Source organism: Orbilia oligospora, assembly GCF_000225545.1.
Source record: "Orbilia oligospora ATCC 24927 unplaced genomic scaffold scaffold00006, whole genome shotgun sequence".
Classification (NCBI taxonomy): domain Eukaryota; kingdom Fungi; phylum Ascomycota; class Orbiliomycetes; order Orbiliales; family Orbiliaceae; genus Orbilia; species Orbilia oligospora.
The window spans coordinates 905,543-926,084 of NW_011645563.1; the positions used below are offsets into that span (position 1 = coordinate 905,543).

General features: G+C 46.3%; 5 protein-coding genes across 5 annotated transcripts; 3 read left to right on the plus strand and 2 right to left on the minus strand.

Annotated features, from left to right (window-relative positions):
- Window positions 1-2,324: 2,324 nt before the first annotated feature.
- AOL_s00006g287 (uncharacterized protein) lies at window positions 2,325-5,123 on the plus strand (the record flags this gene model as incomplete). The annotated part of the gene is made up of 4 exons (XM_011119596.1): window positions 2,325-2,525; window positions 2,586-3,099; window positions 3,169-3,368; window positions 3,450-5,123. The coding sequence occupies 4 exons, from the start codon at window positions 2,325-2,327 to the stop codon at window positions 5,121-5,123; spliced, it is 2,589 nt and encodes an 862-aa protein (XP_011117898.1).
- Window positions 5,124-9,295: 4,172 nt separating this feature from the next.
- Window positions 9,296-10,397, plus strand: AOL_s00006g288 (uncharacterized protein; the record flags this gene model as incomplete). Its single annotated transcript, XM_011119597.1, has 4 exons — window positions 9,296-9,549; window positions 9,644-9,750; window positions 9,860-10,068; window positions 10,125-10,397. 4 exons carry the CDS (start codon window positions 9,296-9,298, stop codon window positions 10,395-10,397), a joined length of 843 nt encoding a protein of 280 aa, XP_011117899.1.
- Window positions 10,398-12,613: 2,216 nt separating this feature from the next.
- Window positions 12,614-13,009, minus strand: AOL_s00006g289 (uncharacterized protein; the record flags this gene model as incomplete). The annotated part of the gene is made up of 2 exons (XM_011119598.1): window positions 12,614-12,875; window positions 12,942-13,009. The coding sequence occupies 2 exons, from the start codon at window positions 13,007-13,009 to the stop codon at window positions 12,614-12,616; spliced, it is 330 nt and encodes a 109-aa protein (XP_011117900.1).
- Window positions 13,010-13,540: 531 nt separating this feature from the next.
- AOL_s00006g290 (uncharacterized protein) lies at window positions 13,541-15,149 on the plus strand (the record flags this gene model as incomplete). Its single annotated transcript, XM_011119599.1, has 3 exons — window positions 13,541-13,760; window positions 13,828-14,106; window positions 14,167-15,149. The coding sequence occupies 3 exons, from the start codon at window positions 13,541-13,543 to the stop codon at window positions 15,147-15,149; spliced, it is 1,482 nt and encodes a 493-aa protein (XP_011117901.1).
- Window positions 15,150-15,725: 576 nt separating this feature from the next.
- AOL_s00006g291 (uncharacterized protein) lies at window positions 15,726-18,930 on the minus strand (the record flags this gene model as incomplete). The annotated part of the gene is made up of 4 exons (XM_011119600.1): window positions 15,726-17,672; window positions 17,736-18,439; window positions 18,510-18,684; window positions 18,763-18,930. 4 exons carry the CDS (start codon window positions 18,928-18,930, stop codon window positions 15,726-15,728), a joined length of 2,994 nt encoding a protein of 997 aa, XP_011117902.1.
- Between the last annotated feature and the right edge of the window lie 1,612 nt (window positions 18,931-20,542).

Consider the following 20,542-nt stretch of genomic DNA (forward strand, 5'->3'; position numbering starts at 1 on the left):
CCCATAGTGTTATGTAGGAAACTCTAGAATCCGTTAATATCCACGGCCAAGTTTCTTAACTGCGGACTCACAATTGCAAATTTCGTGTTTGTTCGGCTGAAACCCACAAGCCTCTTGGCCCCAGAACAAGCTTACGAGCTGAGAAAGAACCCAGCCGAATACTACCAACTTGGCAGAAATACCGAGAGTATTGGCAGGATACAAGCAAAATGAAGCATCGATAAGCATACCTAAGAAAATGTATTAGTTGGGTTTGTTCGATGGGTTTAACCAACTGTGTGGTCTTGGATCTGCGAGTGGGATCCACTGCGCATGGGACTAGCATGGGTTTTATTTCTGGGCATCATTCATATCACAGCCAGAATAACCTCGTTTTGCCGCCTTTTCTTGCTCTGAGTATTTGGCAAGACACTTGCAATTGCCATGTTCGTCGGGATTCTGTCGAGCGCCTCGCACATCATATCCCATTGTTTTGACTATTTCCTGTATACATGGCAGGGTAGCATGTAGCATCGCGGGTTCATTTTTCGTGGCCTGCAAAACAACGAAAAAACATGTACAATGAAGACATCAAGGCCATGCTTGATGATGTCTAGGCTCTGCAAGGTCATCCCACGCTCTAGGTTCATCCTCCGAAATTTCTTCTCGGTCCACGGCCGGAAAGTGAAGGGGATAGAGCACACGGCGCAGTGATATGCAAGGGTTTGGCTCTCGGCACCGCCAACAAGGCTAATCCATTGGCCATCATAGGTTTGTTGGATGAGAAAAACAGGCGAATCTGGGAGGGTAAAAAAAAAAAACGTGTAAAGTCACTGCTTGATCTGTGATCAGTCGAAGTCCACCAGACGTGTATGAAGTATTTATCTGTATTGCTTTTCCCTTGTAGGAAGTGTGAAAATTTTCTTCTCCTTTTCTCACCGGTCGACCCTTTGGTCTCCTAAATCTTCTCTTTTCAATCGACCTGCCCGTAGTCGACAGACGACAAAAGCCCTTTTCTTTCTTTTGTAACCGCGAATTCCCGGGGTACTTGACCAGGAGGCTTGAAGGTGCACCTGGAGCGGCTGTTTGCTCGCATATTTTATTCATCGTCGCTATCATTTATCGATTGGTTGTGCATTACACATAACTTAATTCTCGACCGCTGGCGCAACGACGTCAACCATTCATTTTCTTCCAACAAACCAAACCTCAATTAACTAACCTCTCTTGGAGGATCACCATCGCGATTTCCCGTCTCCTTCTCCTCATTCATCAACCACGCTCCCACGTCCTATCATACCATCTCATCCCATATTACCTCCGATTGTTCGTCCGTTCGGCCTAGTAGGGTAAGGAGTTCCCTTCGACTCTCGCTAGTTTTTCGAATAGGCGCTTCTCGGTTCATACCGGGCTTGAACAGGCAGTTCAGAACTCTAACTCTTGCTGATAGTGACGTTCTGTGCAACTTGTGCAAACCACATCAGCCGTTACATCGACAAGGAAAACCGAGAAAGGGAAGAGAAGAAGAAAAGCTTAGTATCTAAACAAAAAGAATACCATCTGTCTGCTTCTTTTTTTTCTTTCCTTCTTTCTGTTGCTTTATTTCCTTATTTCTTCCTATCTTTCCTTCCATTTCATTGCGAACCCCCAGAAGGACGGCAAAAGCGGCATTAGCGGCCAAAAGCAACCAAATACCTGTGCTATTCTAAACGCATCCATTCCTTGCAAGGCTTTGCGCAACAGCATTGGACGCAGCTGTCACTCAGGTAGCTTTGTCTCAAACCCTTCGAGCTAGTCATACCTCTGTTTGCCCCTCACTGTCTGCCAGTGATACGGTATTTCTTAAGCCCCGAGTTCCTCCTAGCGCATGCATAAACGTCCACAGCCCTCGCCGTCGCTAGAGTTGGTTGCTTTTATATTCAACAAGCCCCCATAAGGACGTCAATCAACTATCCCCCACAATTCGTCACATCATAGGAGGAAACCCAGAGAAGGAAGAGGCAATTAGGAAGCGGAGGATTTGTAGAGAGGGAAAGTTCTGTTCAATAGGTCCCAATTAACAGAGCGACAAAATGGCCTGGGATCACTTAAGTGTAAGTGAACATACTTCTGTTGCGATTTTCGTGTTGGCCCTTTCAACGACGTCTATGCCTTCAGCTTCTCGGCCTGGATGTTGCTAGAAAGGGAAAATTCCAGATTGGGGTTTGTCGTGTTACACGATCGCCGAGCGGGACTGATCAATGCACTGCAATGAACAAACGGATAGCTAATATTTCCTCTGTGTCTTCCAGATCAACCGGCCACATCTGGCATACATTATTCTGGGAGGCTTTACCTCCCTTTTCATGTTGGTCTCTTTGTTCGTTAAGGAAAAGCTTTACATCGGTGAAGCTACGGTTGCAACCATCTGTGGTGTTATATTTGGCCCATACGCCGCAAACCTATTCGATCCGAACAGTTGGGGAAATGTGGACCAAATTACCTTGGAGTGTAGCCGAATTGTTCTTGTAGTACAGTGTTTCGCTGTTGGTGTCGAATTACCCAAGGTTGGTGGAGCTCCCTTCGGAGGAATTGAAACAAGATTGCTAATCATATCGTAAACTTAGGCGTATATGACTCGTCACTGGAAATCCGTCGTTTATCTCCTTATTCCCGTTATGACCTTCGGATGGCTTGTCGTATCTGTGTTCATCTGGTGGCTCATAAAGCCTTTGTCATGGCTAGACTCACTTTGCATAGCAGCTTGCGTCACCGCTACAGATCCTGTGCTTGCATCTTCGGTCGTGGGTAAGGGTAAGTTCGCGAAACGAATTCCGAAGCATCTTAGAGATCTTCTGTCCGCGGAGTCCGGTTGCAACGATGGCATGGCTTTCCCATTCATCTATCTTGCCATATATCTTATCCACTACCGACCTAATGCAGGCGAGGTCTTTTACCATTGGTTCGTTTTTACCGTTCTCTACGAATGTGTCTTCGGAGCGGTCTTCGGATGTTGCGTGGGATACGCGGGACGTCGACTCATAAAATGGGCCGAAGCCAAGAACATCATTGATAGAGAAAGTTTCTTGGTGTTTTATTTTACCTTGGCTTTGTTTTGTGCTGGTGCAGGAAGTATTCTCGGTAAGCCATAAGTTACCCAAAATCTTTTTTTTTTTTTTTTTCATGAATTGGCTGCTAACTAGTAGATAGGCGTTGATGATCTCCTTGTGGGCTTCTGCGCTGGAGTCGCGTTTAGTAACGATGGCTGGTTCGCGCATAAGACTGAGGAATCTCATGTGTCCAACGTCATTGACCTGTTACTAAACTTGGCATACTTCGTTTACTTCGGCTCAATCATTCCATGGGACATGTACAATCGACCAGAGTGGGGCTTAGAACCCTGGAGACTGGTATGTATCTCGATATTGGTCATCTTCTTTCGCCGAATACCCATTATGGTTGTACTACGGCCTTTCATACCGGACATTAAGACTTTCCGAGAGTCTCTTTTCGCTGGCCATTTTGGACCTATCGGCGTCGGTGCTATTTTTGTCGCTATTCTCGCTCGGTCAGAACTTTCAACTGGAAACGCTGCAACGCCACTCGCTGTACTCCCGGACCCTGACAGTGACTTTGAAAATCTCCTCTTGATTGAGGTTATCTGGCCCATTGTCACGTTTTTGGTAATATCTTCGATTATTGTTCATGGATCTTCCATTGCCGTGTTCACGCTGGGTAAGCGCATCAACAGGATGACTCTCACAATGTCATACACCACTCAAGGTCCTGAAGAATCCTGGGTTAGCCGACTTCCATTCCTAAACCGTGGCCAATCAATGTCCATAAGGAAACCAGAGGAATCGGACAACGAAAAACTCCCCGGCGAAGGGCAATTCCCTCCTGGTGCTCTGCCACCTGCAGGCGGTATCCCTGGAGGCTTCGGCGGCGCAAGGAAATCTAGTGGACGCATGAGCGGCTCTGAGGCCGCACCTCGACGCCGTAATGGTCTGGGTAGACCAAAGAACCACCATGGAACGTCGGTATCTAGCGAACGTCTACCACCTCCAGAAGCTGTCAATGTCCATATTCCACCCGAGGGCAACGCTTACCAAGAAGGCAATGAAATCCTAGTCGAAAACGCAGAGGGCGACGTGGTCAGCCAATTTAGAAGGCTCTCTGACGGCAGAATCGAGGATACATTCGACGAATCAAAGGACACACGTGCAGGTAAACCTGGTACAGCACTACCTCACCCAGCAGAAATTGCCGACGAGTTTGTCCACCAAAATGAACCTCCTCGTGGCAGGGAACGGCGTGGATCTGATGCCCACCGAAAACGTGGCACTGCTACTGCTTACCAAAGCGGTAATGACGTCATTGTTGAGGATGAAGACGGTGAAGTTATCAAGGTCATTCGCACAAACACGAACACCGAGCGAAGGGATACCATCTTGGGCATTCCCACTGGTCGTCGACCAAGCTTGCAGAAAATCGGATCTTGGTTGACTGGAAAGTCGACTGCTGGTGAAACGAGCAATCCCCCGCACCGAGAGCAAAATGATGAAACTATGTCTATCAGATCCAATGACGAGCACGGGGTTCACCTTCACAATCCGTTCCACGGTGGACGTATGAGTCGAAAAGAGATTGTTGACCATTTCCAAACCATTGATCCAAGATACCGCTCGAAAATCGCAGAAGCCCACAACATCCCCCAAAAGTTAGTCGCGGAAGCTGACCGACTTGACGACGACGAGAGCGGCACATATTCTCCAGGGAACGCTAGTCGAAGCCGAAGTGGAACTGTCACGGGTCCAACAGATCAAGTTATCGAGAAGGCCGTTGCGTCTGCTCGCTTGCCTGATCCAGGACTTGCATTATCGAAGATGCAGAGCACCACTAGCGCTGACCACCCTGAAAATTTCGAGGAGGAAACTCCTGCCGAACGTCGTAGAAGGGAGGGTGCCCTAGGATTGGGAGGTGAAAGGAGTGACAACGGCGGCTCCTCGCAGCATCACCCAGAAACTGAAGCTGAACGCCGACGTCGTGAAGCTGCACTCAGCTCGACCGCCGATGAAGACGACAGTGAGGACGATGGTACCGAGCGCCAGCAGCCCACCAGACGTGGTATCCGCTTTGCCGAACAGGATAGGAGGGGAGGTTAGGGGATTATGAAGGTCAGGCTGGAGAACATGTCTTGAGATGGTTTGATTTTTCTTTTTCTTTTTCCAATATTTATTTTCCTTTTTGACAGCCTTGGTCTTGCAATGAACACCAAGCAAATCAACAAGGCGCGCACGCACTACTATTACAAAGTACTAGATATCCCTCTACGTTTGTTCTTATTATTTTTTTTTTTTTTCTGATTCCTGTTTGTCAGAACTGTTTGCATTCATATTTGGGGTTGTGGTCATGATAATGAGGGGTTTCTGTTTTTTCTGCTTATACCTTGACCTTTATTGCACATTATGATATCCTATTGTTCCTTTTTATTCTTCTTCGTTGTTTATTATTACCACTACCACTTTTAGCGGGGCACGTTCATACGGGAATACCTCCTGATGTCTGTTTTTCTTACTATGGTTCTCTTGTTATTAATAGTATAACTTGATGTGGATAAGAAGAAGCATGGATGATGGCGCCCAAGTTACGGCGAGAACATTACCTTTAGCTTGTGTAGCTAAACTTGATAGAAATGCAGTTGAATGAAATTTGAAAACCCATGTAATGTGCAATTCGTGGTAGAAGATTCGCTGATGATGAGTGTTTCCTGTTGCCGAAGTCCATACATAAAGCATTCATACCGAGACTTAATATTAATAATTGAAGCAATACAGGGTCTAGCTGCCAACCAACCAATTAACCAACCAACCAACTGATACCCTGGATCTTGATTGTTAACATGCACGTTTCGAACTCTCTGCCCGCCAAACGTGGCAGATGGGGAAATAATATGCGGCGTCGCGAATCGCTGCATGCAAGTGCAAGGTTCCCAGATGTCCAGAGCTGGGCTAGGCATAGACCAACTACAGATGCCTTAAAGGAACAACCAACTTGACAATCTAACTCGCAACTTTTTGTGAAAGAATGTAGGGAATCTTTTGAAATATTTCCAATCAATACAAACGGACACTTTCCAAAGGAGACGGCTAGAAGCAGAATAATTACGATGACTCGTCATGTCAGACTTCTGAACGAAAAAAATTTCCTCGCGATACAGGAGATGTCCCTCCTGATTCATGGCCCAACCGAAAATCTCTACCACAACCATGGCAAGCGTTTTTTATTTATTTTTATTCTCCCGCCACCAGGACGCCATGGATGATGGAATTGAGAAGTTGCTGAATCTGGAATTTCGAAGGTCCTCACCGTCTTCAAGGGGCTCTTTCCCATTCGCTGATGAGTAAACTTCGGGACGTCGGGACGTCCCCTGTTCGAACATTCCCCCCGTTTTATCTTCATGACTTCATAATCTCCTTCTGAACGCCGGAATAAGACACGAAATGGACCACCTTCCTTGGCTCTTTGGCCGTGAGTGGAAAGACTCGATGAGATCTTGCGGTGCCTGAATGGTCCGGGTTGCTGGAATGGACCCGGCTGCTTGGATCATGGGCCGGTGCTGTGCATAATCTCCCACCATCCCCTTTCCGCTGCACTAAACCCTGTTACAACAGCTATTCAGCTAACCAGTAGGAATTTTAGAATTTCTTGACGATTCATTCTCACCACAAAGCATGACCGGCGGCTCAATTGTCAGCTGGCAAACACAAACTGCATTCGTGGCTTCATCTTTCCAGCGCTTGTGGCACACAAAGGAACGAAGACTAGCAAACCTGCCATGCCGTGCCGACACATATGGCACAGTATTTCGGCCCGCGGTGTTTTGGTGTCTACCTGTTTCAGGTCTTCATTTGACGGACACAAGAGAAGAATTCTTTAAGATTACACCACTGAATCCAAGAAAGCCGCTTACGAGAGGAAGAAACGGTGGATGTTTTCTTTTCTTCGCCAGTTGCTTTCTTGAATTGTCCCACCAAGGAAAACAGGCAACTGCAGGTTCAAAACCATGAGGTCGATAGGGAAAGGATCCCTTCCTCTCGCTCCGGCCCTGCGTGCATGAGATCAAGACACGCTCACACGTTTTGATCCAGCTTGCTTTTTTGACTGCTTTCACTTTCAGGGGTTAAGCTCATCGCAAAAAAAGAAGAAAGACTGGCTGCTTTTTTACAACCCTCGCCTGCTCCAACAGTTATTACACAGTAAACATGGATTGCCCATGGATAATGATGTCCATGGAAATTATATCGAAGTAGTCTAAGTTGGAGCGTGTTTGAGACGAACCAAAAAAGGGAATCCGCCCTTGCTTCTGGAAGCTTTCCAAATTAATCTCCTGGTGTGAGGCCAAGGCTGAACCAGAAACCCCTTGGCCCCCACCACTCTTTTCTCTCCTTGATGTCGAGGGCATTGTTTCCTTGGTCAGCAGCAATGTTGGGAGAATTGAGGGGGCATTTGAATTGGAGGGCATCGCGGGTTCCTGGTTCCTGAGCCCGCCGTTATGATGATTTAAAGAAGCAATTTATCTGTATCGAGCAAGTCATTTTGCTTATTCCTTGCTCATCTCCCCCTCCAGATGCCCTTGATCCCCCCTCCTCTCATCTCTCCGGTATATATACAATACAGGACGACCAAAGGGGACGAAGAGGGACTTTTTTTTACTTCCTTTCCCAATTTTTTCCCCATCTCCCCCTCTCTCATCTCTAAAAACGAAGAATAAGAATATTTCCTTTGCAAGGAATTTTCGACTTTCTCATTCAATTCCAGGCTTTCTTCACCCAAAATCAAAAACGGTCTTGCATACATCTCACCCAGCATATCAACCGACACAGTCAGTAAAGCGTAGGATCTGATACTGCACTGCCTTCTTGCATTGCGGAATCCCAGAAAATATCGTGGTTCAAGATCTTTCCAGACAACCGTGCCCAACCAAAAACAAAAAAAAAGAACCAATTCTGCTACCGAATTGAAATCCCCAGTCCACCTCGGAAATCACCCGCCTTGAACCGGGGCACGGAATCTTTTTCGCTGTTCATCATATTTTTCGGAGGGCACACCTTTCGGAGAGAGAAGAAGAAAAATATAAAATAACGATTTATCGCCGTATCAGGTAGTGCCTGATCACACTTTGTTAACCAATTTAAGGAATAAACCGGTAGCGTAGTACCTGGTTCGCATCGAGGGTCTGTTTAGGAGGACCGCCAAATTTTGGTTTTTATTGTTCGAATTTCATCAAGTCTTCTTGAAAAGGGAATTCTCCGATAAAGTAAGTAACAGATATTTTCAATTCCTTCGAATGAAGTCGAATAGGTTTTTCGGGGCCCTTTGATAAGAAGAGAGAGGTTCCCCGCTGCAGTCCATTATAGTTCCCGACATCTTTGAGTCTTCAACGACGTATGTGTGTATTATAAGAGGAAAGCGGCAGGATACACTTTCTATATCACTCCTTCGTCGACATTCGGAATAGGCTAGCCCCAGCTATTCCTCTTTTCTTGACTGGTGTATCCATCCCAGGGCAGTACACATACTTACTAACAAATAGCCTAGTGTCAAAGGTATCGACACGCCACTCACCAATCCATTAGTGCATGTGCCTAGCCCGGGCGGGGTGATTAAAAAGCGGGACCCGCCAACAGCAGTAGCAAGCAATTAGCAGGAGTGCCGAGTTCAGCAAAAGAGGAGAGAAAGATCAGAAGGAAGGTTATTTCAAGAGAAGTTCAGCTTTGAGCTTTTTCTTCCAGAAATATTCTTTTCTGATAACCCGGAATCCAAGATATAAAATTAACGTTAACGCCGGGAAGTGGAGGCTGTCATTTTATATATATTTATATATACGCACAGTGTGGTACATATAAGTCCGGATCCATTCCATCACACAGGCTAAGAGCCACCGAGAAAATTCCAACCAATCGAAACTCCGACTCGTCCACCGAACCCGGTACGATACGCCCTTCTTACTTTGGAGAACCAGCACATCGACACTTCATCCGCTGTGCCTGTAGCCCCTTCCATCTTGCATTCAGCTGCTGCCACGGATTATTGACGACCACGGACGTACATACACGCACGAGTTTCCACGACTAGAGGACCTCCTCAATTCCCCGGATTTTACTACTGTTAACCATTACTATTACTATTACTTCCACTTCCACTTCAACTCTCCTCTCCTCGCTCCATTCATCGATCTCTCTCCTAAATATATCACACCGGCTCTCTCACTCACATCTCCTTTATACCCCCTGTTTCTCTATACCTCCTATTATCACGAGTTTATAATAAAAAAATGACGACAACGCCTCCGACAAAGCGAGAAAGCTCGCCAGTCTCCCCCCTTCGGGCCTCCTTTGCCAACCTCAACGCAGATGATCATTCTTCCGCTACTGCCGCCATAAGAGCTGCTGCCGGTCATACAAGACACGAATCTCTCGAAAAATATACCAGACGAGATTCTACCGCCAGCGAGAATAGAAATGATGAGAGCTATAGAGACCGTAGCAGTGTCAGCAGCCAGGGAGGGTCCGGAGCCAAGAAGAATTCGTACGTATTATATCTTTGTTCTTTAAGGTCATATGTAGACGATATCAAAGGAAGCACTTTCTAACTGGAAGAAAAAAAATTTTTATACAAACAGTGTTGTCATCAAAGTCGGAATGGTTGGAGACGCACAGATCGGAAAGACCTCGTTAATGGTCAAATACGTCGAAGGAAGTTTCGATGAGGATTACATCCAGACATTAGGTTCGTTCTTCAACGCCGATAAAGGGATTGACGTCAGACCGCTCCCCTTCCACGTCCTCAAACCACGCGAATCCAAAGCAATTCTAACTTTAAATCAAAACCTAAATAGGCGTTAATTTCATGGAAAAGACGATATCAATACGGAATACCGAAATTACATTCTCGATTTGGGACTTGGGTGGCCAGCGTGAATTCGTGAACATGCTGCCGTTGGTGTGTAATGACGCCGTGGCTATCCTGTTCATGTTCGACCTCACCCGGAAGAGCACACTGAACAGCATCAAGGAATGGTATAGACAGGGACGAGGTCTCAATAAGGTACATCTTACCTCCAACAATGCGGAGCAGAACAGAAAAAGCTAATCGTAACATAGACCGCTATCCCCTTCCTCATCGGCACGAAATATGATCACTTCGTCAATCTCTCCAAAGAAGACCAGGAAGAAATATCCAAGCAAGCGAAACGTTTCGCCCGCGCAATGAAAGCCTCCCTAATCTTCAGCTCGACATCGCATAGCATCAATGTCCAAAAGATTTTCAAGATTGTATTATCGAAGGCCTTCGACCTAAAATGCACGATACCCGAGATCGAAAATGTCGGCGACCCGTTGCTGATCTACCAAGACGTCGAAGCCGGCAACCGGTGATTGATAGCAGCGGCTTCACAGAACCAATCGTCTCTATTATTACCTCCAGCTTACATCCACGCACAGCCACTCCGTTACTTTTCCATCTCGATATTCCTCACAACCGTCCCTGAAACCCATTCGATCCTGGCATGTTAATTCTCTTTTAATACTGCCGCATATATATTTCCCTATATAGCATACCTCTTTCCTCTTTCCCTTTTTTCCTTTCTCCTTTTCCTTTCTTATATATTATACCTCTTACAGGCATTGGGTCAACCGGGGCGACATCTGCGTTTTTCTTCTTTTGTCCTTGCAAAGCACGTTTTTTGGTTTTTCTCTTCAGTGTAACGGTGTTATTACGGCTGTCGTTGGCATTCTCCTTTTCATACCATTTGGTCTTCCTTTTTCTATATCTTTTTTCCTTTCCCTTTTGATACCACCACTCTCGCTTTTCCTTCCAAAAATATTTTCCACTGTGTGATACGCTTTTCTTTTTATTATATTACTATTATTTTTTTTTCCTTGGACATGATGACGATATATATATAGTCATATAACCGGTACAAGTAAGTATTAATAGCCTTTCGTTTCTGATGACGGAATTCCATCCCTTTCTCTAAAAAAAAACTAGCATGGCGACTCTCGTTTTTATTCTGTTACTGCATCTCATATCTATTTTCCTTTTTCCTTTCCATTCGTTTCCTTTTCAGATGGGTTATTATCCCTCCTACCATTGGTCTTGATGGCGTCATATTGCTTTCTTCTTGTTTGTTTCTTAAATATAAAAATCTCAAATTTACGTCTTGGATAGTCTCGGGGCCAGTCTATATCACTACTCTGCGTACTCTTTTTCTTATAAACTTCTTTAGAATAAAATTTCAACATTTATTAAACGGTAAATTGATAAATTATATATATATTACTGGAAATGGAATCGAAGGCATGATCATAATTATATACTTAATATCATGTATCAAATCGCACCACGACTAGTACGTACACTACATACACATACGCATACATACATATCCCTCCATCTCGTATTTAACCAAGCCTCATGCATGGCGCAACAGTCGATTGATCGAGACCTCCATATAAGTATAATACTTTATAGGTATATAAAACCCCCCAAATTATGACGGCACGAGGCGTTTTTAGCGGCATTCATAACATTTGGGCGAGGCCGAAGGGAGGGGATCTCGGACCGCAGGGCTTATCGGACCAAGGAAGAAAAAAAAGTTACTAGTGGCTCGAAACGAGTCAATGCGAGGGGGTGGAAATTCATGCATGCACAGAGACTCTTATGCATCGGCTCTCGCTCTTACTCGCACGGTGTCCGAAATGTATTTTACCTTTTATCTAGCCGTTTCCGGAGGACTATGTGTATATAAATATATATATATATACCTTACGTCCAAGCGGGAGTGTCGTCGGGTTAGATAGATAAACGCACGGATGGGGTAGATCACGATTTACGGGTTTAAAGTCCGATCTGAACGGTTGAGGCAAGGGAGTCAAAGGGCTGAAATGTATGAGTCTATACGTACAAAGGGAGTCCGGTGAGGAAAAAAAAAAAAAAAAGAGACAGCAAGGGAGAATCGACCCCGATCGATATACAGGAACTTCCCCTTCCAATCCTTCACGCCGTCGTCCACCAGGGATAAAAAAAAAAACTTCCAAAACGTATCTTCGGCATATTCCATCCTGTATATTCCGCACGCTTTTCCTCGCAGCGGTCAAGCTGAGATGACGATATAGATAGCACAGCTCGGTATGCAAGGGCGGAGGCAGGTAAGGGAAGGGCTTATCTTTCCTCGACACATAGAAGCAAGGTCTATGTAATCAAGGAAGGGGTTGAAGAAAGTGATAGAAGTAAAACCCTTCCCCCACACGGAGCGGCGTAGGATCCCCTTGCGGGATCTTCCTCGGATAGAACGCCATTATCGTCATCGGGAGCCTCACTCGCGTGAATACACGATAAAACGGGAAAACAAAACATGAATTTCTGATATGGTGAGCAAGCAAGGGTGTCAAGTTCAGACCAGCTCTGTCACTGGGGGCCACCTCTCACTTCATAGATAGCAAGATATACACATCAGCCAGGCATTACCCTCGAAAGCCCAGCGCCTGTCCTCAGGAGCAGCTGATGCCTTAAATGGATATCTGATAAATGGCAGGGAAATGAACACAAAAAAGACACACACACACACACAAACACACAAAAGAATGGGCAATCACTTCTTCAAAACTTGCTCCAATGCCGCGTGAATTTTCTGATACATCTCCCGTTGAACCTCAACCGGCATCTTCCGCCACATCTCATCTTCAACTTTGTGTAAAACCTGGTGGTAATCGGAAACAGGTTCTCCGGAGGAAGAGGTGGCTTGTCCACCAGCGTGGGAGCTTTGTTGTGCAAATACCGCTGCTGAGGCTGCTCGACGGGCTTCTTCGTACCAACCGCAAATGTGGAGTTGCTCGACGAGGTGGCTGAGGAGGCTATTTAGATTTTAGTCAGCATTTTTAAATCGAGAATAGATGAGAGAGGAGGAGTTATATGCTTACCGCTCACGCTGGCCTCGCTCGCTGAGCTTGAGATTGACTTGGGCTTGGAGGGAAACTTGTGGCGCCATGATCAATGTTGGGAAGGCTGTGATTTTGAAGTGGTGGCGGTTGTTACTATATATTGATGGTTGCTATCGTGGATGAAGGAGGGAGGAAGAAGTAGATAGGAAGAACCCTGGAAGAGGAAGGGACCCTTTGTAACAGATAAGGCTCAAAGAGTGAGAGAGTCTTTAAACAATCAAAGGAACTCGGAAAGCTGCTGGATGCTATCTTGACGCGTTACCATGGAAGTTGTAGATGGAAGCGCATCCACGTCGCATGGCGATCAGGTTCAGGGATCGCATCTGTGTTGTCGCGAGGTGATGAGCGCCAAGACACAAGCCAAGACTTGTTGCAGATTTGACGTTGAACCAACACTTTTTAGGAAACGAACCTTTTTTTAAAGAAAAAATTAATTGAGCCAGTCCGTCGCAAAGAAAAAAAAAGTAGCACCCCGCCAGGACCATAACTTCTCAAACTCCCATCCTCCTACTCGTTCCCTACCTAACCATCCACCCCCATCCATATCTAATCCCGACAGACACCACTACCACGAAGCAATGGCAAAACGACCAAACGAATTCACAGAGGGCGACCTCGATAACCTAAAAAATGGTGAACGAGCAGGCAGCACCGCCAGACTAGGTGAAGCTACGACACCAGTAAAGGACGGCATGGGCGAGTTCGAAGATCCATATGAAGACGAAATGGAAAGCGACGAGGACGTCGTAGAGGCCGGCACAGCTTCTGAAATGGAAGAAGACGAAGATGAAGACGAGGGTAAATGCCATAATCCAACCTTCAATACAAAAGCTATAAGCTTTCGCTAATACAATCGGTCAAATAGCAATGGATGTCGATACAGAAGCATACAGAATATCGCGGCCTCAGGAACCATTAAAAGAAAATGAAGTGCTAGAACCAGACCCGAGTGCTTTCCACCTGTTACACAATATGGGGACAAAGTGGCCGTGTCTGTCGTTCGATGTCTTACAGGATAGCTTGGGTGATAATAGACAGGCCTATCCGGCGACAGTATTCCTCGTTACCGGCACACAAGCTTCCAAAGCTAAGGAAAACGAAATAACAGTCATGAAGTTGAGCGGGCTGTCCAGGATAAAGCAAGGTATGCCCCTCCCAATCTCCCAAATTCACCTCATTAAGCTTCTCTAACAATGCCATACAGACCCCGAAGACTCCGAAGACGAGGACGAGGATTCCGATGCAGACGAAGACTCCGACCCTATTCTCGAATCCCGCCATATCCCACTAAATACAACCACAAACCGTATCCGTACATCTCCATTCTCCCTTCAAAACTCCGAGTACCTAACAGCCACAATGCTCGAAACCGGTTCCGTAAATATCTACAACGTAACACCTCATCTCACATCTCTAGAATCCCCGGGAAACCCAATCCCTCCAACCTCCAACCAACCAATCGCAAGTCTATCCATGCACCGAGGTGTAGAAGGTTACGCAATAGACTGGTCACCATTAATCCCCCAAGGCCGTCTCCTAACCGGTGATAACTCCGGTAAAATCTTCCACACAACCCGTAACGAATCCGGAAAATTCATCGCCGAAACCTCGCCATTCACAGGCCATACCTCCAGTATCGAAGAAATCCAATGGTCTCCATCGGAACGTACAGTCTTCGCCTCAGCATCCGCGGACGGAACCGTTAAAATCTGGGACGTTCGACAGAAGAACAAGAAGTTCGTATTAAGCGTTGACGTCAGCTCTTCGGATGTCAACGTAGCCAGTTGGAACCCTGGAACGCAACATTTACTCGCTACGGGTGCGGATGATGGTGTATGGGCCGTTTGGGATTTAAGAACTTTCTCTAGCAGTGCTGGGAATGTTAGCGCCGTTGCAAGCTTTAGTTGGCATCAACAACCCATCACAAGTGTGGAATGGAATTCGAATGACGATACAGTTGTGGCAGTTGGAAGCGCTGATTCGACGGTTACGCTGTGGAATTTGGCTGTGGAGGAGGATACGGAGGAAGGTGGTAAAGCCGGTGGAGCTGGTGATGCACCCGATCAGCTGATGTTTGAGCATTTCTGTGAAGGTGTGAGGGAGGTGCATTGGGTTAAGCAAGTGCCCGGCATGGTAGTAGCAACGGGAGAGAAGGGGTTCAGTGTCTTCAAGACAATCAGTGTATAGAAGATTACCTAAATGTAATAAAGAGAAGTCATATACAGGTCAAGAATATTTGGGGCATATAGCAAGTACAATGTGCGTGCAGGAGTTTCTGGGAGGCATCAAAAGTTACGTTATATATAGATATTCAAATCATCTGTTCCGAATATAATTTTGATATTAGAGAGTATACTATTTAGATAAACAAAGCGGGCCCGTGAGCCCGTGAGCCTAGTTCCAAGCTTGTAGGTGGTGCTTTTTATGAGAGCCCAAAAATGCAAGAGGGATCTGGTAGGTAGGTAGTAGAGGTAAGAAAGAAATGAACCAGACGCCGGTACATGTGTGCTTCGCGAAACCCTCACAGCATCCTCCGTACAAAAAACAAACTCCCCAATCAATTCGGAAAGAGAGTTATTGACAAAGGAAATGGCTAATCTTACACCCCCAATATGCTAACGTAGAATTGCAATGCACATTCCAAGTAAAAACGGCGACAGAAACTCCAACGAACGCCAAAAAAAAACCACCCAAAAAATACTATTAATATTTTTCATTGTTTTTTATAAAATCTTTATCCTGTTCCCAATTGTAAAAAGTCTATTAGTCTTCTCTTGATTTACCTTTATTCTTCGTTATACTTGGATATTGTATTTCGCCTTCATCAGCGCTATGGTCTACACCTTTTATACTCGCCATTGACGAGCCTTCTGCTTCTTCCGGTATCACTGTTGGATCCAACGGGCGTCCCAGTAGTTTAGTGGGAGCTGCACTCTTCGACGACAGTGGCAAATTTGGGCCTATACCCTCCGGTTGGTGTGGGACCAGTTGATGTTGGTGTGAGTGAGAGTGTGAGTGAGAATGCGAGTGCGAGTGCGTGGGGCCTTGTACGTGATGACCTCCTTCATTTGGATTATATGGTCGTGGGTTCACAGGTGTCATCCTTACGCCGCCATTATTAGGACTAGCCCGGTATTGCCAAGAACCTGTTGAGGATGTTCGAGCGCTCCCGCTAAGAGAAGCTGTCGAAGACCTAGTTACCGGTGGTGGAGGCGTGATGTTTTGTGTCCCGCTGGCGCTGTGGGTGTGCATATGACGTCGTGGTGAAACCGGTGGCCCCGCTGTACTTCCTTCTGGTAGGTCAAAATCGACTGAATGCCGGAGTCGAGACGCAGGTGATGCCGATGAGCGGTTAAGAGATTCTGTGCCCGATGTAGCCCGGATACTCTTTTGGTTTGGATGCTGTTCAAATCTGGTGACCATCACATCGCTAGTATTGGAGGGACTACTAGATGTGCCTTCCGAGCTGCTTTGGTTACTACTACCGCCGGCGCGGATCCGCTCGAGCTCTCGGTTGCGCGCATCCTCCACATCCTGCGGGTTTACTGGATTACTGCCTCGGGCTTGCGCAGGGATGTATGTAATTGGGAAGGGTTCATGGGGTTTGACTTTGTCAGTTGAAGGTTTCCGCTTCCAGATGCTTTTGAAAAGAGATGATGTCGGTTTCTGTTCTTCGTCTTCTGCATCCTCCTGATGCAGCAGGTTGGGTTGCTGCTGTTGCTCATCGACTTGGTCTGGCGGTGTATGTCTTATATGAGCTGGTGAAGAGTGTCGAGAACGACTTTGCACTTCCGGGTCTATCGAATGATGGTCTCCGAATGTGTCATCTTCCGTTGAACTCTGTGCAGATACATGATTTGACGGTGGATCAAACAAAATTACTTGTTGACCAAGCGCAGATTCGTGCCTTATATTCCCATCCTCAACATCCGGTATCTTCTGAGCCGGCCAGTTCGGCTTGCTATCTTCTCCCTTACGAAACCACTTCAAAAACGCTAAACCCTTCCCAAGCCCCAGAGGCCCATGAGATCTTGAACCCTCAGGCGAGAAGTCCTCAGGATTAAATGGTGCCTGCCCTGTCCGATAAGTATGGGGAAGTGCTTTCGACTGTCCAAGACCTGGGGATTCTGTTACTGGGCGACTAATGTCCGAAAAAGTGATAGCTCGTCTCGGGCCACTGATACCCGTTTCATTGGAAGGGGTATTCGCAGGGCTGATTGCAAGGTCGCTAATAGTGCTCGTCCCACGGTTCGTCTCACGTGCTGACGATGTCGATCTGCTGACTGTGCTGCTCGGTCGGGCTGTCTGACTCGGCGGCGTCTGCGTTGGATGTACCCTTATAACATACGTCGTAGACCCAGAAGCAGCCATCGATAACGGCGGTGTTGGGCGTCCAGGTGAATTATCGGCAAGTTTTCCTTTCTTGTTTGCTTCCGAGTTCATGACATATCCCATCTTTTCGTCTGAATTGAGAGGACGACCGAGCGCTCCTGTAGCGCCGCCTCCACCGCCTCCACCGCCAGGTCCGTCGTCTTTATCGCCGCGACTACTGCCGCCCCAATCCACTACCCGCCCCCCAATTCCCTGGAGCATCTCGTCTCCTTCAAACACTTGACGGCCGAGTATACCAGCGTGTATGGTCTGTTTTTCGAAATACTCTATTCTATCGGCCATTTCCCAGACTATAACACTTGCAGCACAAGCACCAATCTATTCCCCTATTAATATCGAGTATAAAGATAGTTATCCACGCAATCGATATTGGAAACTTACCCATCTTACAAAATCACCCCAACCAGCAAGATCTTGATTCGAGATATCAACCACAAAAAAAACGAGTGGAACAAATATCGTAGCCGTCGTAATTAGCGCAATAAGCGGCATTGCAACTTTGGAAGTATCCCCCGCATATTTATGCCGATTATGGATCGACCAAGGCATCATGACCGAAAACTGTCTGTGGCTGAACATATAGTACAACACACAGCAGGCGTATAGTAATGACAGTGCGATCTGTAAAAGATACGATAGGGCTGGTATTGCATCTAGAAACCTTTTCGGGGATCCTTGTTTTGAAAAGAAGTTGTTGATGACGTTAAAGACCGTGTCCAAGACTATCAGAACCAGACCGGCCCATTTTATGACCAGCTTTTCGCGGTGCCGGGGGAACAGTCGTATGAGGGTTTGAACCTGCGCCAGATATAAAAATGTGTCAGATATTACTCTAACGATTTGTATTTTCAGCCCTTTGAGGATATGAATCCGAATTTGAGCGCCATTCGAATATCCATGTGCGTGTTGGTATTCCACAATCTCGTTCAACTCGGCCCAGGCAATAGTAAGAGATATAACAACGGTAAGGGTGGCCGCTTTCTGTAAAATAGGCCGCGACCCAGGAGGCGATATTAAAAGAATTATAAGTAGGATATAAGCCAGTACTGTAGTGCCGCCGATCGCGTAGGCCATAGGTATCGAACCTATTTGTTTTTTATGTACGTCAGTTCATCGTTCTTCCAAATAGGCAGCTCTAGCCAGGTTCCTGCATACTTGAGTAGAACGGATCTCGCAAATCGGACTGCGGGACTCGAGGCCCTAGACTATCATTGCTGTCAAGATAGGATAATGTGTCGTTTATTAAGCATATCGGAGTAAACGTAGCATCGGCTTCTAGAGTAATTGTGGAATTCGGTGCAATTTTAAGGAGTCCAAGAGACGGAAGAATCTGTATACGTCGCCCAGTGTCAGTATACACATTTTTCCTTCCAATATAATTCCTCCTAGAGAACTCGGTCGAACGTACGTAGGGTGTGCAAGAGGGGTCGTAATCACCGGGGGTCGGAGATTCTCGCCATATCGCCGCCGCCACGAACGGCGTAACGCCCGGAAGATGAAGCGAACCAGTTGGTGACGGCGCGACGGGTACCGAGCTGGTCCACAGAGTAGTCGGAGTAGGTGCCTGCAGCGCCATATCCTCTCGGTGGTGAAATCACGAATTAGGGGAGGGGTCCAGGGGTTGGTTCAGCATTTCTCTCCGGCTGCATCGATTCGTAGACAAGATTCAGTTCATGGGATTCGGTGCCAGATGGTTTTGATAAGGATAGTAATAGGTAGGTAGGTTGCGGGGCCCTGCAGGTAACAAGGTGGTCGGAAGGAAGCGCGATGTCTTTCTGCAAAAGCGTGATGATTTGATGGGTAATTTTAGAGACTGTGTGCCTGGACCAGAAATTCGAGTTCTTGGGTTTCTTGTCCTGATTCTTGTTTTGTGCCAAGCGCATGCCTCAGCTCTAGGCAGGGAAAGGGCCTCCGGACGGGCCTCTCTCCCAAATCCGGCCAACCCTATCGAGAACCGAAGGTAGCTACGGTCCAGCCCGGTCCAACTGCATACGTATTTGGGAGGTCGGTTGGGCAAATCATAAGTGTGATCATAACAGCTGGTCAACTATGAAGTTGTGCCGTGTGTCTAGACTTCACGATATTCAATATCTCCTTGCTCCGGTCCCGACGGTGCAAGTATCACATCACGTAGCAGATTAGGAATGTCTGCATAAGTGCGGCGCCTCAATGGCTCGTACCCGAAGACAAAGCTGTCTCAAAAGTCTCACACCAGGTGTCCTATTCAAAATGGCGAGAAAGTCAGCTGTGTACATCGCCATAAACGCCACCATGTATGTAGTACGTACTTGTCTGTCGGTGGTATCAAAAAAAAAAAAAAAACTAGCGCATGCATTCACTCACCATACCTAATACTTATAAGAGCCCCACTTCGCAAAGGCAACAAGCATTCGAAAGGAAGACCACTAAATTCGCCTCTATCAGATTTATCAGTTCATACATCGGTACCAAGAATCCCATCCCGACTAAAAAAAAAAAAAAATTAAGAAAAAAATTAAGAAAAAAAAACTAGATCCGATACCGCCAAGGGAAACTCGGGAACAGTCCGTGTTCCCTATCGATAACGCATGGATCTGTAAGTGGTTCGGTTCCAAAAAGTAAAGTTTTCGGTTTCTTGATCCCGTTCCCATTTCTCTGAGCTGCGAGGGTCCGGTGGTGTGCATAAGTATAGTACGGGACCCTTCGCGGATTGGACTAGATCGACTTGCATGATGTCGTTGTTGCATGTTGGAATGTGTGTGGTCTGATATTGCGGAAGACTCTGCAGAACGACTCCACTTCAACACGAAAATTAACCAGCGCTGTCGACGTAGCCTCTTAATCTTCCTCACAAAATAAAAAATAAATTTTTTTCGTCGAAATTCTCTCATGGTGTATCGATCAATTGAACTGCCAGCTCACTCTCTATCTGGGTTAATTTGAAGCATCTAGGGTCTATAAACCTCTCATCTTACGTATCTACAACTAGATACAATGCAAGTATATGCATACTAATCCTCGAATCTCATTACATCCAAGGGCAGCGAAGCGTCTAGAAAACCACAATCTTCGAAAAAGCGAGGCGAGAACATCTGCTTTATAATTATTTTGATAACTCTTCAAACCAAAGAAGTCGAGATATGCATATATCCCTTTAATCCGTTCAATACATATCGGGTCTTCCGAAAACGATTGTCTTACAGAGCTCG